Source organism: Gymnoscopelus microlampas (assembly GCF_963454915.1).
Source record: "Gymnoscopelus microlampas genome assembly, chromosome: 6".
Classification (NCBI taxonomy): Eukaryota; Metazoa; Chordata; class Actinopteri; order Myctophiformes; family Myctophidae; genus Gymnoscopelus; species Gymnoscopelus microlampas.
Genome location: NC_139943.1, coordinates 23,145,638 through 23,159,956, shown reverse-complemented (window position 1 = coordinate 23,159,956; position 14,319 = coordinate 23,145,638). Strand labels below are relative to the sequence as shown.

The 14,319-nt window shown below is 41.5% G+C and overlaps 1 protein-coding gene across 2 annotated transcripts in view; it reads right to left on the bottom strand.

Moving 5' to 3' along the window:
• The window catches only part of dgkzb (diacylglycerol kinase, zeta b), a gene marked incomplete at its 5' end in the record, with an annotated part of 50,112 nt that extends 36,377 nt beyond the window's left edge, over positions 1-13,735 (bottom strand). Inside the window, one exon of one of the 2 annotated variants that reach the window (XM_084061087.1) lies at positions 13,607-13,735. In XM_084061087.1, the coding sequence (XP_083917213.1) occupies positions 13,607-13,728 (122 nt within the window). Of the gene's footprint in view, positions 1-7,817; positions 8,002-13,606 lie in introns of those variants that run through there. The other variant, XM_084061088.1, reaches the window with a different exon arrangement.
• Between the last annotated feature and the right edge of the window lie 584 nt (positions 13,736-14,319).

The following is a 14,319-nucleotide window of genomic DNA, read 5'->3' as shown; positions in this document are numbered from 1 at the left end:
CACACACACACACACACACACACACACACACACACACACACACACACACACACACACACACACAGGCTTTCAACAAATAATTTAAATTTGAACCTATAAGTTTCGCACTGAGTGTGCTCAATAATGCATAATCACAAAACATCACTTTAATTGCATCAAAATAAAAAAATACCTTACCTGCCTGCATGTGAGACTATCCTATTATATTAAAATTGGCCGAAGGGAGGACTGGCCGGACGGCAGACCACGGCCATGTCTCTCTGACTCAGACATAACAATAAACAAATCCCATACGTCATTTTTAGGCAGGACCACGGCCACGTCACTCTGACTCAGACATAACTTTAAACAAACCCGATACACCCATATATAGGCATGTCACTATGACTCAGACATAACCATAAACAAACCAGATATGCCCATATATAGGCATATATGGAGATCCGGTTGTCCAGAGCCACAGATCCGACCACTATGCACATATATGGTCATGTGCATGTATAGGAACGACCGACTTCATACTCGGCTCACGCATCGGCAAGGACTTGAGGGAGTGTGGTGCCCGCCGCAGAATTGTTCAGATATGCGGTTGTCCAGAACTGCCAATCCGACCGATATGTCCATATGCCATATATGGATATTCAGTTGTCCAGAACCGCCGATCCAGCCCATATATGGGTATGCCAATATACAGGGTATGGGCATATACTAATGACATCAGGGATCTCCATATATGGGAATAAAAGGAACACGGGTAGACAAACAGATAAGATCTCCAGTACATATACAGTATGGGCACAAAAGGGACACAAGACAGACGGGTCCAATACAATGGGTAGTACTCTGACAAAGCCCCCCGACACTATGACTCAGACATATCGGCTTTATCGGCCTTGCTATGTAGGTGTGAGGGCCGCCTAGCCGACCGAACCTCTAGTTTTTGCACAAAGGGCTATGATCTATTGTTACCAGGAATTTCACGGCGACCACGGCCCTCGTTACCCCTCTGTTTGGCCGTGTGCCCCTTGAAAAGATAGATGCCCCACAGCCACAGCGTCCTTGATGCCCTGCCTGCACTGCCCAAGCTGATTTAACTGTTTCTCCTCAGTGCTATCTTCTGTCAATACGGCTTTTAGGCACCAGTTGTCTGTGGGAGATTCCAAATTATTGGACAACATCAAGTGAAACATCGCTGCGCATATACTAACCAGTAGTAGGTTTGATTTCGAGGCTGATTTGAATGACGCTGATGCTTTTGATGGAAGAGGGAAGAGAGAGAGAGGGGCTGTTTGTTTAAAGTTACCAGCTTAAATTAAACAACTGTAACAGACAGGAATTTTGACTGTAGCCTACCTGCTGTACGTGGGTGTCACAAGTCCACGAGAGTGACATTATGTTCAAGCTGGAGCGAGCTACATACGTTTATGTCCAGTAGTTCCGTTTTGAGAAACTATTATGCGATTTGTATCTACCAAAAGCGGCCCGACACGCAGAGAAAAAGTTGCAGCATGGGTCCAACACGTCCAATTGACTTCCAACATCTTTGCGGCAATATTCATAGGGCCCGAGGTGTGTGTGAGAGAAATACATTATGAAAAATGAATAAAAACTTGTTGGATAACATGAATGTGTATTCGGCTGACCAAATTAATGATGAAGTTCACCTTAATCTTCTATTATTAACCCATTTAGACCTGAGGCCGATTCTAAAAACGGCTTCTAAATCCTGACCTAAGTTTTCTGAAAAACTTCAAATATTTATTCAAAAATACACGTATGTTGCTATATACTGTACAGTATATAGCAAATGTATGTTGCTATATACTGTACATAGCAACAGTCCTGAAAGGTATAGATACAAAAGGGGTTCCCGCCCAAAATGGGTTAATAATGAACAAATACTATATTTTAGGCTAAATCATGTCAAATCAACTAGTCATCATTCATCAGTCATTACTGCTTCTTCAATCACAATTCATCTTCAATGAAAATAACTGGTGGATAAAATACAATAAAACCTCTCATCTGTGAATGCACATGAATCCCATGAGCAACACCAAAGGCCAAGAGGCCTTGACCCCAAAATGACGGAATTCCAGTACAAACCTGTTAAGCTATATTTAGATTAGTATTTTCTTCCCCCACCCTACTCTTCTTTCTTCATTCTTCTTCCCTTTCCAGAAAATACAAATAAAAGTACTTGAGAAACTGCTAAAAAAAGCATGTTTCACAGCACCAACCACGCCACAGAGAGAGAGAAACGTCTGAGGTCTTTAAATTACGGTTTAAGCATACAATATTTTAAAAATAGGTTCGAAATTCGATTAGTTTGAATGGTTCGAACCTATGTGTTTATTTATAAGGAATAAATGTAGTTTTTGGCCAATTTTGACAACATCAACAAACAGACACACAAAGCTCTATAGAACTAGATGTTCAGGCCAGGTATCGGCTTGAAAATCTTGTTGAAAGTGGTCTCACCGTCCGTCTGCGAGGCAATTTTATCCGAATCCCATATTCTGAATCTTTCAGGTAAATTGTCAGACAGAGCAAAGTTTTCTCTTTTTTTTTAAGAGTTTTACTGTGCACTTATTCATTACCATTTCAACAGAAATGTATTCAATTTTATTTGTTAGACTCGGAAATTATCTAATCTGAATAATGTGTCTCCTCTGTCTGAACCAATTCCAGAATTGAACCAGCTGCTGAACACCAACCTTACTACCAACTTACTGTGCTATTTACAACCAAAATCAGCACCGCAGCATCGTCCACATCAATGCAATTTTAACAAGACTACACACTACAAAGCACTAATAACAGCAGCATGCACATACTACATACTGGGTTGTAGATGGCTGAGCTGGCATGGGAGAAAACGTGATCAACTACAATACCCCACACACACACACACACACACACACACACACACACACACACACACACACACACACACACACACACACACACACACACACACACACACACACACACACACACACACACACACACACACACACACACACGTGGTATTATCAGATTACAGCAGCTCATTCAGTGGCCGGTCACAGACATCAAACACTGCGAACACCAACATGAGCTCTAACCCCTGAACCCTAACCCTTAAACCACAAACATTAACCCAAGGCCATTAAACCTGGTATTTGGAGATATAAGATGACATCACGTCTGTAACACCATAATTATTATGATAATACATTTATATAGAATATAATATTATACTATATAATAGTATAATAAACTAATCTACACTTGGTATGAAAGGTCAAAACTCTGTATGACTCATGTTTATCATATGATTCCAGAGATACATTTTAATGGAGAAATTTTGCGCCATGGCTACGATCATTTGGTATCTAGACAAACCGGGCGCAAGGCACGTGCGTCGGAGGAAGATACTGAAATGCACCTTGCACTGGTGCTATGTGGCTTCGTGTCAGCGCAAGAATTAATGTAACTTTGGCCACAGTGAAATTACTCTTGTTAGTTGTAATCATAAGTTTAATTTGATCTATCATTTATGGTGTACTATATACTTTTCCAATTGACTTAAGCTGTCCTCGCTTCATATTAATCAACAATATAACAAATACAAAAAATAACTAGAACTAAAACTACAAAATAATTAAACAAAGTATGAATACAACCCACTCTTAACACCTGGAACTGATGTTGATGTTTATCGTCAACCACCACAAGGGGTACAAGACATAGGTCAGAGACATACTGTAGAGGGCAGACAATATTCCTGTGGCAGAAAAGCAAGTTTTTCCAAAAGAAAAACAAGATGAGGACAAAACATATACTGTAGTTACTGGTGGAATTTAGCTGCTGAATGTCAGATTATATTGTAGTTTATTCATAATCTAATACTCCTGGATTAAAGCTAAATAAAATCTCATGACTGAAACATGTTGTTAGGCAAATTCCTTATCTGTGATTTATGAAACAACGTGAAAGGAGCCCCACACACTAGTGCTGTGTTTCATAAACAATTAGCACAATATGTAAAATGATGGTGTTTTACAGCCATACCAGCTGAAGAAATTGCAGATATTATAAAATATCCCAGATCATTAGGGTTTTCTGGAAGATTGAACATGCATTCTATTGCTAGATTGACCACTTCAAATACTACAAATAATTTTAAAATAACTAATTACCGAAAATAGGCTATCTACAAGCTTACAATGCGTCACTTTGACACATTGTAAGCTTGTATTTCGGTGTGTGACATGCTTCATAGCAGACATTCTGATTTCTATGGAATCCAAATGACTGAAATAGGTCATGGCGACTGAGAACTTTAATCCATACTGTTGATTCTACTGTGGCTTGTATTGTATAGTGTCTCAGCTGAAGGTAGGTGTAGGAAGGGTCACATGTGATTGACAGGTTCCAGAGGCTGCATTATTTATGTACGACAGTAATAATGATAACAGAAATAATCACAGAGCAGCCATACATCCTGCCAGCTGCCCTAATCAAGTTAGACACAGCTGGCAGCTGGCTGCACTGATCCTGAGACTCAATACGTCACATTTAAATAAGTCATCTAGTTAAAGCTCTTATGCAGACACTTAGAGAAAGTGCAACTATTGATGGTTTCAAGAGAGTACTGAAGTCTGATTTATTGCACAACGCTAAAAAGCATAATTTATCTTCTGCCTAAACAGGCTTTTTGTAGTATAGCAGCAGTAAACATTTTGGCGCACGCACTCTAATGAACACGAATCGGCCTGTTCACGGTGCGGGTTGGAAGCCGTGCGGGGAGGGCAATCTTTGACGCTGCACTAGCAACTCCTACAGGTTGGTCAAGGCGCCTGTACAGTGGGGTGTGGAACTGAGGAGAATAGCATGTACCTCTGCATGTGTTACATCCTCCCGGGGAAACTTCTCGCTGTCAGGTGAAAAGAAGCGGCCTTGACATCACGTGTATCGAAGGGGACACGTGGTTATCTGTGCTCTTTCTAGCACCAACTGTAGGAGTTAGCAGTGACTCCTACAGTCACTGAACAGACTAGAATACACAGAGAATCAGGAATTGGTGACTAAATTGGGAGAAAAAGGAAAGGGAAAAAAGATTTGTCAAAAAAAAACTTAAATTCCAAGATCACGACAATCATGACAAAAGTATGTGTTACAAGGGTCAGAGCCATAGGGCCAGATAATACTCCAATATGACGGTTGAAAAATCACACCAGAACTTCCTAAGCAGTCTTGTGCTGAAAGCTTCATCTCTGGAGCCACTCGCTGGCACAGATTAAACTCATCGTCCTGTTAACAGCAAATTCACCGTCTGTACCCCAACAGAGCCATTCGTCCTGATGTCCTTGAGCTAGACACTGAACGCCAGCCTGCTCAGTCGACGCAGGTCTCTGTGCATAAGTGTGTCAGATAAACGACTAAAATATAAAATGTGCCCTCCTCATTGACTTGGACTCGACTCCCCTCCTGTGAGAGGAGGGAGATATAATTCTCTGCACTCTAGAGGGACAGTGCTCCCACCAGGCCCTAAAAATGACCGCTTGTAATTAATTTCTATTCCAATCCATTAATAGCAGCTATAATTAGAGTACTGGGGAAGAGATCACTGGGAGATTAACAACCTCCTCCTCAATTTCAAAATGCACTTGCATTCATATTTATATTTTACATTTAGATTTTTTTCTGACACTCTTATACAGAGCGACTAGCCCTTGAGTCAAAGCAGTAGAATAACATTCATTTCCTAGATGACACCATATTATAATCAAGCGATATCAGTCAGAAATTAGAATGTTAGTCCAAATGTGACACATGCCAGCATGAGACAAGACAATTTAGCCATGTATTGTGCCATGTTGACAGACAACCTTTGTGGCATCTGGGACAACCCTTTGTTTTTTTACTAGTGGAAAAAATGTGATGACATGCTTGCAGACCTCCAGGTGTATTACTCTGATCAGTTATGTTACTCTCTTATCCACAAATATTTCCAACAAGTCCAACAGTATAGAGTAAGCTTCAGTTCCTAGATCAGCAACAGGAGTACATGGCTCAAGACATACAGTGAACATGATTACTGGGATCCTAGAAAGATCACGTAATGCACTGGTTCTCAACCTGGGGTCTGGGGACCCCCAGGGGTCCTTGAAGGGGTTCCTGAGTGTCCCCAGCTAAATAGACTGCGCATATAACTGTAGTACTAGTTCCCATTTCCAGAAGGTGGAATAAACATTTGGCTCAACAGCAGATTAGTACCGGAAACACACAACACCTTCATATATGTTTCCGGTTCAAATCTGCTGCTGAGTCAATCAAATGAATCGGAAACCCAGAACAGAAAATGTTTATGCCAATTTCTGGAAAAGTGCACACAAGACTATTATTAATTGTTAGGAACCAAATGGACGATTACAGGTCTGTAACTCAGAAAGAATCACTGAGAATCCCTGATGTAAAGAGGCAGAATAGAGACAACAGTTTGAGAAGAGAAATTTGTAGTTTATCTGGTGGGGTTTCACTGACTTACAGAAGTTCCCTGGTGCACTTTGGGATGCTGTCTGTGCAAGTTTGGTGCAAATGACTGTTTAGAAAAAAAATATTGTACGCCCTATGAGATTAGAGAAGAAGTATAGGCCAAAAGCTAAAGGGTCCTGGTATAGTGCCCCCAGTGGTATAGTGGGGTGAAATGTCTTCCTTGGCCTACTGGGAGGGTGCATACAAAGTTTGACGCCAAACGGTCCAACGGTGTGAGAGATTAGGTGTACACAAACAGACACACACGGACAGGGGCGACAATTTTGTTGCATGTTGGCCTGGAGAAGACAAAAAGAAAGTAGTTTTGCAAGGAGGGCTTTACATACTGTATACACAAGCTATGTGACGCACCATCAGCTTTGTCACTTTGCAACACGTTATCAGCTTGAAGATCGTCAGTACCTACCCATCAGCACTGGGTATCTGTAAATATAGATACAGTACAGCAGTATACAGCACAGCCGACCGAGTTGTAAATACAGTACAGTATACAGTACAGCCGAGTTCTCGCAGGGTTATCGACAAATCATTGCTTTGTGAGGTGTTGAGCAGTGTGTTCAGCACCCAGGACTGGGAGATGTCCGTCAGCTCCGATATGTCAGTATTGTGACATCAGGCATGTCCATATTTAGACATAATCCAGGCACTTAGTACTGTGATGTTCATATGCGATGACGTCTGACGTTGGATAAAACTGCACTACTATAGATTGTATCCAGGGGTTTCAGGAACTGTGACTGACCTCCAAGTATGACCAACATCTGTTGGACCTAGTCCAACTCTTGAACTCTCCTAGTGAACTCTTGAACTATCCTGTTCGTACCTCCTCTTTTCCTCCTTTGGTCTCCAACTCCTCTTCTTTATTATAATAATACAAATAATACTAAATAATAAACTTTACTTATAAAGCACTTGCCCGCTGGCCTAGCGGTCCAGGCGGATACCACATATTGTCTCTAATCCACTGGTACTATCAATAAAAGGCAGAAAAAGACCCCAAAAATATCTAAAACAAAGTTACAAAGTGCTTTACATAAATCCAAAGATGAAAATAAAAATCTATTAGCAACAGAATACAAATATGCTAATGTATATAAAATATAAAGTGCAGTGAGAAATAAAAAGAACATCTCCGTCTGCCCCCTCTTCTCCTCCCTCTCTCTTCTCATCTCTGGTCTCCCTCCTGGTTCTTTACTTTCGTATACCTTTGCTGATCTGGGATCTGAACATCGTCTACTGCTAGATGTGGAACACAAAATGCCATTTGGGCTCACCTCCTGCAGAACATCTTGAGCCCGCCGAATGTCCGGCTGGTGTGCACGACGCAGTGGGGGGAAGGAGGTTCGGCCGACGAGGGCGGCGCGGCATCGGCGCACGACGAGGAGGACGATGATGAGGAGGAGGAGGAGAAGACAGCAGAAGTGTCAGTGAAAGGTTCCTCTTCTCCATCGTGTAAGGAGGTGCTGTTGGGCAGGGGAAGAGCAGGAGGTGGTGTTCCTGCTCTCTGGTCCTCTTCAGCCTGCTGGTCCTCCATGATGACCGATGTTCCTTCTGCTCTGCACCCTTACCCAAACTGCTGACCTCTGACCCTAGCCCTGCTCAGTGGTCAACAGCTGTAGGACATTCTATCAACTACAACTGCTACTAACCTAAAACAACATCCCACAAACCATTACCTAGTTAATGGTCATAATATAATAAGTGTTGTTAATAATAACAACAACACTAATAATAATAATGCTACCAACCTACTGACCTGAACCTAGAATTAATAACTTAAACCTAACTATTTAACCTGCCAGTCAGACTGAATAGGAGGAGGCTGATGGTGTTGAGAGGACAGACAGTATAACAACTTTTAGGCTTCAATCTTTCTCCTCCTCTTTAACGGATCGTGTTTTCTGTACCGCTGTGCGGGGTTGCTTCAGTCAGTACTGCAGCCGCAGAGCCTTCAAAACAAAACCAACCATTCTCCTCCCGACTCTGTTAGTTTGTGAGCTTCTCCTAACTTCTCCTTCCTTAGTTCCTTCCTTCCTTCCTTTCCTTTAAAACCCAACCTCTTTCCAAAAGACTTCTGTTTTGTCATGCTCTTTCCCCATCAGCCTGCTCCCTCTCTAACCTTCTATCTTTATCTCTATCCCAGTGGCTGGCTCTCTTTCTATCCCTCTCTCTTTCTATCTATCTCTCCATGACATTCTCATTCTGTCTCTCTAGCACCAAGGCGTGCTGCTCTCACCAGCAATCCAGGAAGTGTCAAAAAAGGAGACTTGATCAAAACAAAGCTTTAGGGAGAAGATGGACATGCACTCATCTCTCTCCCTCTGTCTCTCTCACCGTCTCTCTCTACCTGTTGCTTCCCGTCTTCCTTTCTTTTCTCTCAGTCATCTGTCTCTCTCTCTCTCTCACTCTCCCTTCTCCACATACTTTTATCTCAGCCACTCTCCCTCTCTTTCTCTCTGCCCCTCCTACACTTCACTGCGATTGGTTGAGAAGAGTGCTGCTGTGTGCATGTCACCAGTCACCACCTACAGGTGACTCAGATGTATTGCAGGTGTGGAGTCTACTTGACTTCTATGTATCTATATCTGTATCTATATCTCTGTCTATATGTGTTAATATCATTTAACTATTCCTTGAGATCATGCTTTTGTAAACTCTGCTTTTAGATAACCTCTATATAAATAATAAGGCCAATGATCTACGCAGTAAAATCTTCAGTGTTCATTTGAAGATCATGATGATATATTTTATCCCCAAAAAGGGAAATTCATAATTTATACATTTGTAACTGTCAGAGTAAAATTAACACTGAGGATTTTACAGTGTACCCTTTATATTTTAAGATCATGAATCACCTGAGAAGGTACACGTGGGTGTGTGGAGGTCTTAACCTTGACCAATGACTGACAACTTACATGATAGCGCTGGAGAGGGGGGTCACGGCCTCCGTGTCCAATACAGCCGAGTAACTGATTTTGAAGCGCATTAACATTTGTAGCTTCCTTCTCGCCTGACCTGCCTCTCACTCCTCACATTTCTACTGCTGCACTCTGCAACGTGCCTCCCTCCCACATCACTCTTTACATAAACGACCTGCCTACACCAGAGAAAGCGAGAGAGGAGCATACTGCAGTAAAAGCAGAGGTTGCACGCCTGCACGGACGCAGTGAGACCAAAACAGCGGTGATCCACGTGTGGCTGGTGCTGATCTGTCCCCTGGGCTCCCCCTGAGTTCAGCCTTGCTGTTATTTTAGACAGCCAATTAAAAAATTCACAATCACCACTGGGATCCAGTCTCTTTCACCTCGCAGTACTGACAGTCACCCCTGGGGGCTCCCTTGTAGTGTCAGACCAGGTAACTTGCTAACTACAAAGGGTCAGACCAGACCATAGACTGGGTAATTAATTCACAATTGACATATTGATGAATGAAAATGTAATATGAAATTGTCAATGTACGTCAAGTTAAGAGAAATAATGAAACTATGAAGATCAGTGTATGGTCCATAAATTTGACAACACTTTAAAAAACGTAACTCTAAATACACATCTAAATACACATGTATACTGTAGGTCAATCAAGCAGAAATGCTCCAAAAATCACTGACAGCAGAGTGACAGCTTAGTTTTTTTTTGATAATGTAATGGTTAATATCTTCTGTCTTCCTCTTAACACACATAAAGATGAAGCGAATGACAATTCTTAAAAAAAAACTAACTACAGTAGTTTATTTGTGAGGACAAGACCTGCTGCTACTGATGAAGAAGACAATGATGGTGGTGATGATGATGTGCCCTAGTTCCTGTCTGTGTGCACAACAAGGATTACAGGTTGTCATGGTAACTAACCTGTCGCAGATTGACTGGGGTTACAGATAAGAAATCACTTGGCTTACCTACTGTATAATAACCAACAATGATTAATAGTTTTTCAAACTAAACAGCCATTTAGGAAGATAACATTGCTGTCGGGCAGAAACCTTGTATCTCCATATTTCACCTTTTTATGTTTTTTTTTTTTCACCAATTAATGCCCTATTTTATCCTTCATGTGCCGCACAAAAGTAAAAAGTGCCGCACAAAAGTAACAAGAATGGCCTATCTACAAGCTCACATTTGGGTCATGATGTGATGCACATAAAACACTACTAACTCATTTTGTTGTGTGGGGTGCTATGGTGTGTTGTGAGGGTGTATGTATGGTGTGTTGTGTAATGTTGTGTGGGGTGGTATAATGTGTTGTGTGGGGTGGTATAATGCGTTGTGTGGGGTGGTATGGTGACATGGTCATGGTGTGTTATGTTGTGTGGGGTAGTACAATGTTGTGTGAGGTGGTGGCATGGTGTGGTATGGTGTGTTGTGTTGTGTGTGGTGAATGGTGTGATGTGTTGTATGGTGTGTTGTGCGGGTGGGTGGGTGGGTGGGTGGGCGCATGCATGGTGTGTTGTGTGGGGTGGTATAATGTACTGTGTGGGTATGTTGTGGTTTGATGCGTGCCATCATGTTTTTAAAAAGTAAGCTAAAGTAAACATGCCACATTCAGTACCGTCTCTGATCTGATCCTCGGGCGAGAGCTTACCTCATGATTTGCATATGAACTGACACTCTTATCCACAGCTACCATCAAGAGCAATCACAACTTTCAGTGTCTTCTAGATCAGCATCACTAAAGCAAGGCCTGAGCTACAATAACCAGACATTACTGTGTTGAGAGAAAACAATTCTATAAAGCAGGGGTCTTCAATCTTTTTCAGTCCAAGGTGAGAGAGATGGAGGGACCCCCCACTACATATTGAATACAATTCTGTTGTAGATCAAAAATGTTCATACATTTCATAGATAGCTTCATAGACTTGTTTGACAGCTCTATCATTGTGTAGCGTTGTGTTGGATTCATGTTAATGAATTTTCAGACAGTTACCACTTAAACCATCAATAATTAGAAAACTTGTACTTTGTCTGCTGTTTTTTCCCCCTACACCAAACCTCCTAATGTTCCTCTCAGAATAGGGATAGGGATGCTAAAGTTCAAGTGGTTAATGTACAAAAGAAAGTTCCTATCACACAAAGATTTGGTGGCCCCCCTGTAGAAACTCTGAGGACCCCCTAGGGGTCCCGGACCCCCTGTTGAAGAGCCATGCTATATAAAGCCCTCTCCTCTCCCTGCTTTGATGTGCCCAGGAGGATCAAACAGTTTCTGCTTTTCAACTAAGCCACAGACACAAGACTCTGTCATATAAAGCCACGTAAGCCACGGCGAAACGAGCCAGGCGTATCGTTTTCGTCATTTGAGCGGGAGGGGCATCCCAGAGCAGAGCTGCTGATCAGAGGAGAGCAGACCCATCTGGAGGACTCCTGAAGAAAAAGCTGTTACCCCGTTACCCAGAACACACCTCTGTAATGACATTATGTGTAATAATAATAATAATAATGAGGCCTGGGACAGACTCAGAGAGGATGTTATTACGGGAGAGAGAGAGAGAGAGGAGATGATGATGCTGGACAGCGACTGAGCAGCCAGCCAGAGACCACCAGATGCTGTTAAATCAAGTTAGGGTCACAAGAGAAACAACACACTATATCACTGTTTCACAAATGGTGGGTCGGGACCCATCTTCGGGTCGCGGACCAATCTTTATGGGTCGCAACTAAATATCTCCTTTTTTCCGTTTCCTACATTTAAAAAGATATCACAAAGAATCACAACTTTCCATCAATTAAAAACAATTCCAACATGTTTCAAAAGTATTTCATAAATAGTATAAAACAAATAATTTCCATAAATAAATAATTAAAAAGTTTACGAAATAGTGAAAATAACAGATCTACAAGCTCACAACGCGGCGCGAAGCGACGAGTTGTGAGCTTGTAGATTGGCTCCCGGGCAAACGTCTATTTATATATATAAATTAATATATTATTATATATATATTTCTTAAATGACGTCACATATATGACGTCACACCTGTCAGACCAACACTGTAACATGATTGGTCACACAAGCCCCCAACAAACAACAGCCCCCCTAAACTCGAGGAAGTTAGGTTTTCTTTATCTTTTTTTGAGGAAGTAAGGGGGTACAACAACAACAACAAAACTTTGCGTGTAGGCTTTCATGCCAGTATTGTATTGACAAACACACGTGACATGATGAAAACAAACAACCCACAGGAGTCCCAATGTTGCTTCAACCATCGGTTCTCGTGTCACAAGACAGTCGGTTCCTATGGATTTTTGAGTTCTAAAACAACCAGAATGTATCCTAAAACGTAGCCTTGGGGAACTCATTTGAAACAAGCTCAGTGCTTTTATGAGTCTTCCAGTTTAGTAGACCTTGTATTGTGAATTTGTACTTCCATGTACTGTTGTTCTCATGTCTTACTAAATAAAGTACATCAATCAATCAATCAATCAATCACTATCATAGATTTATTTTATCGAGTCTGACTTACTTTCGTATCTACGATAGTGTTGGCTAGCACCACTCTGTGCGTCCTGCACTTTCACCAGTAAAGCCCGTACTTTTCCGTACATGTACAAGAAATATATATAAGTTAATGAATAATGTTGCCCAAAATGTTGACTAGCGCTTCGGAGGCTTTGTGCAATGTATTAGTCCGTATTCTTCAATAAAGAAGTGTTTTAATCCCGTCTGTGTAGGATTCTGTCGGAAGTTCCCTGTATATTCCTCAATGAGCGGTGGTGACGGAGCGCAACCGGTGAAGGCCGGAATTACACTCAATGTAAACAGGAAGTAAATGAGGGGGGAATGGCGTTCGGCCACAGACGGGATTAAAAAACATATCTATTGAAAAACACGGACATTGCACAAAGACTCCGAAGCGCGAGTTAACATTTGGGGCAACCGGGTAAGCACGTATATATCTTTATTGTACATGTACGGAGAAATACGGGCTTTACTGGTGAAAGTGCAGGACGCACCGGGGACTGCTAGCCAAGACTATCGTAGATAGTAAGTCAAAGTCAGACTCGATCAAATACATGATAGTCTTGATCCAACTATAGTTGAACAAGTGAGATGACAGATTAATTTGAAACTCACATGAAGAGTTGCTGATGTACGGCCAGCCAGGTTGAGGAGAGTCGTTGTCGGCTGTTATCGGCGAATCCCCTCTTCTTCTTCTTCCGGGCGTTAGTAAACACACCTTGCTTGTTTTTCACCATTCATCACTTCTACTTCGACCTCTCCAGTGTTACACGGAAACTGGTGAACCACCGAAATATGACTCCGCAGTCTATGCGATGATGTGATCGGTTTTCTGTATGTAAAATACCTGCAAGGAATATCTTTCACCTTAGGTCAGGTTACAAAAACGCTGGCTGGTGTGCTATAAATAATGTTTACTTATTGTATTTGTATATGTTGTTTGTTACCAGACTTCTATTTTCATCATGTTGATAGAGAGTGACATGCAGAATAGAAAGTGACAGTGGTGTAAAGTAACTAAATACATTTACTCAAGTACTGTACACAGTGTACAGTACACTTTCGAGGAATCTTTTTACTTTACTAGAGTATTTCCCATTTTCAATACTTTTGCTCCACTGTATCAGAGGCTATTGTACTTTTACTCCACTATAATTATTTTAAAACGTTATTATTATTTGAAAATGTAATGTTACTAGTTGCAGATTTAGACTATTATCACAAAACATACAGAACCACATCAGCCCTATATATATTTCACCATTTGAAAATAGCCGATCTACGCATGCATTGTGAGCTTGTAGATCTGCTATTTTCAAAATATTTGT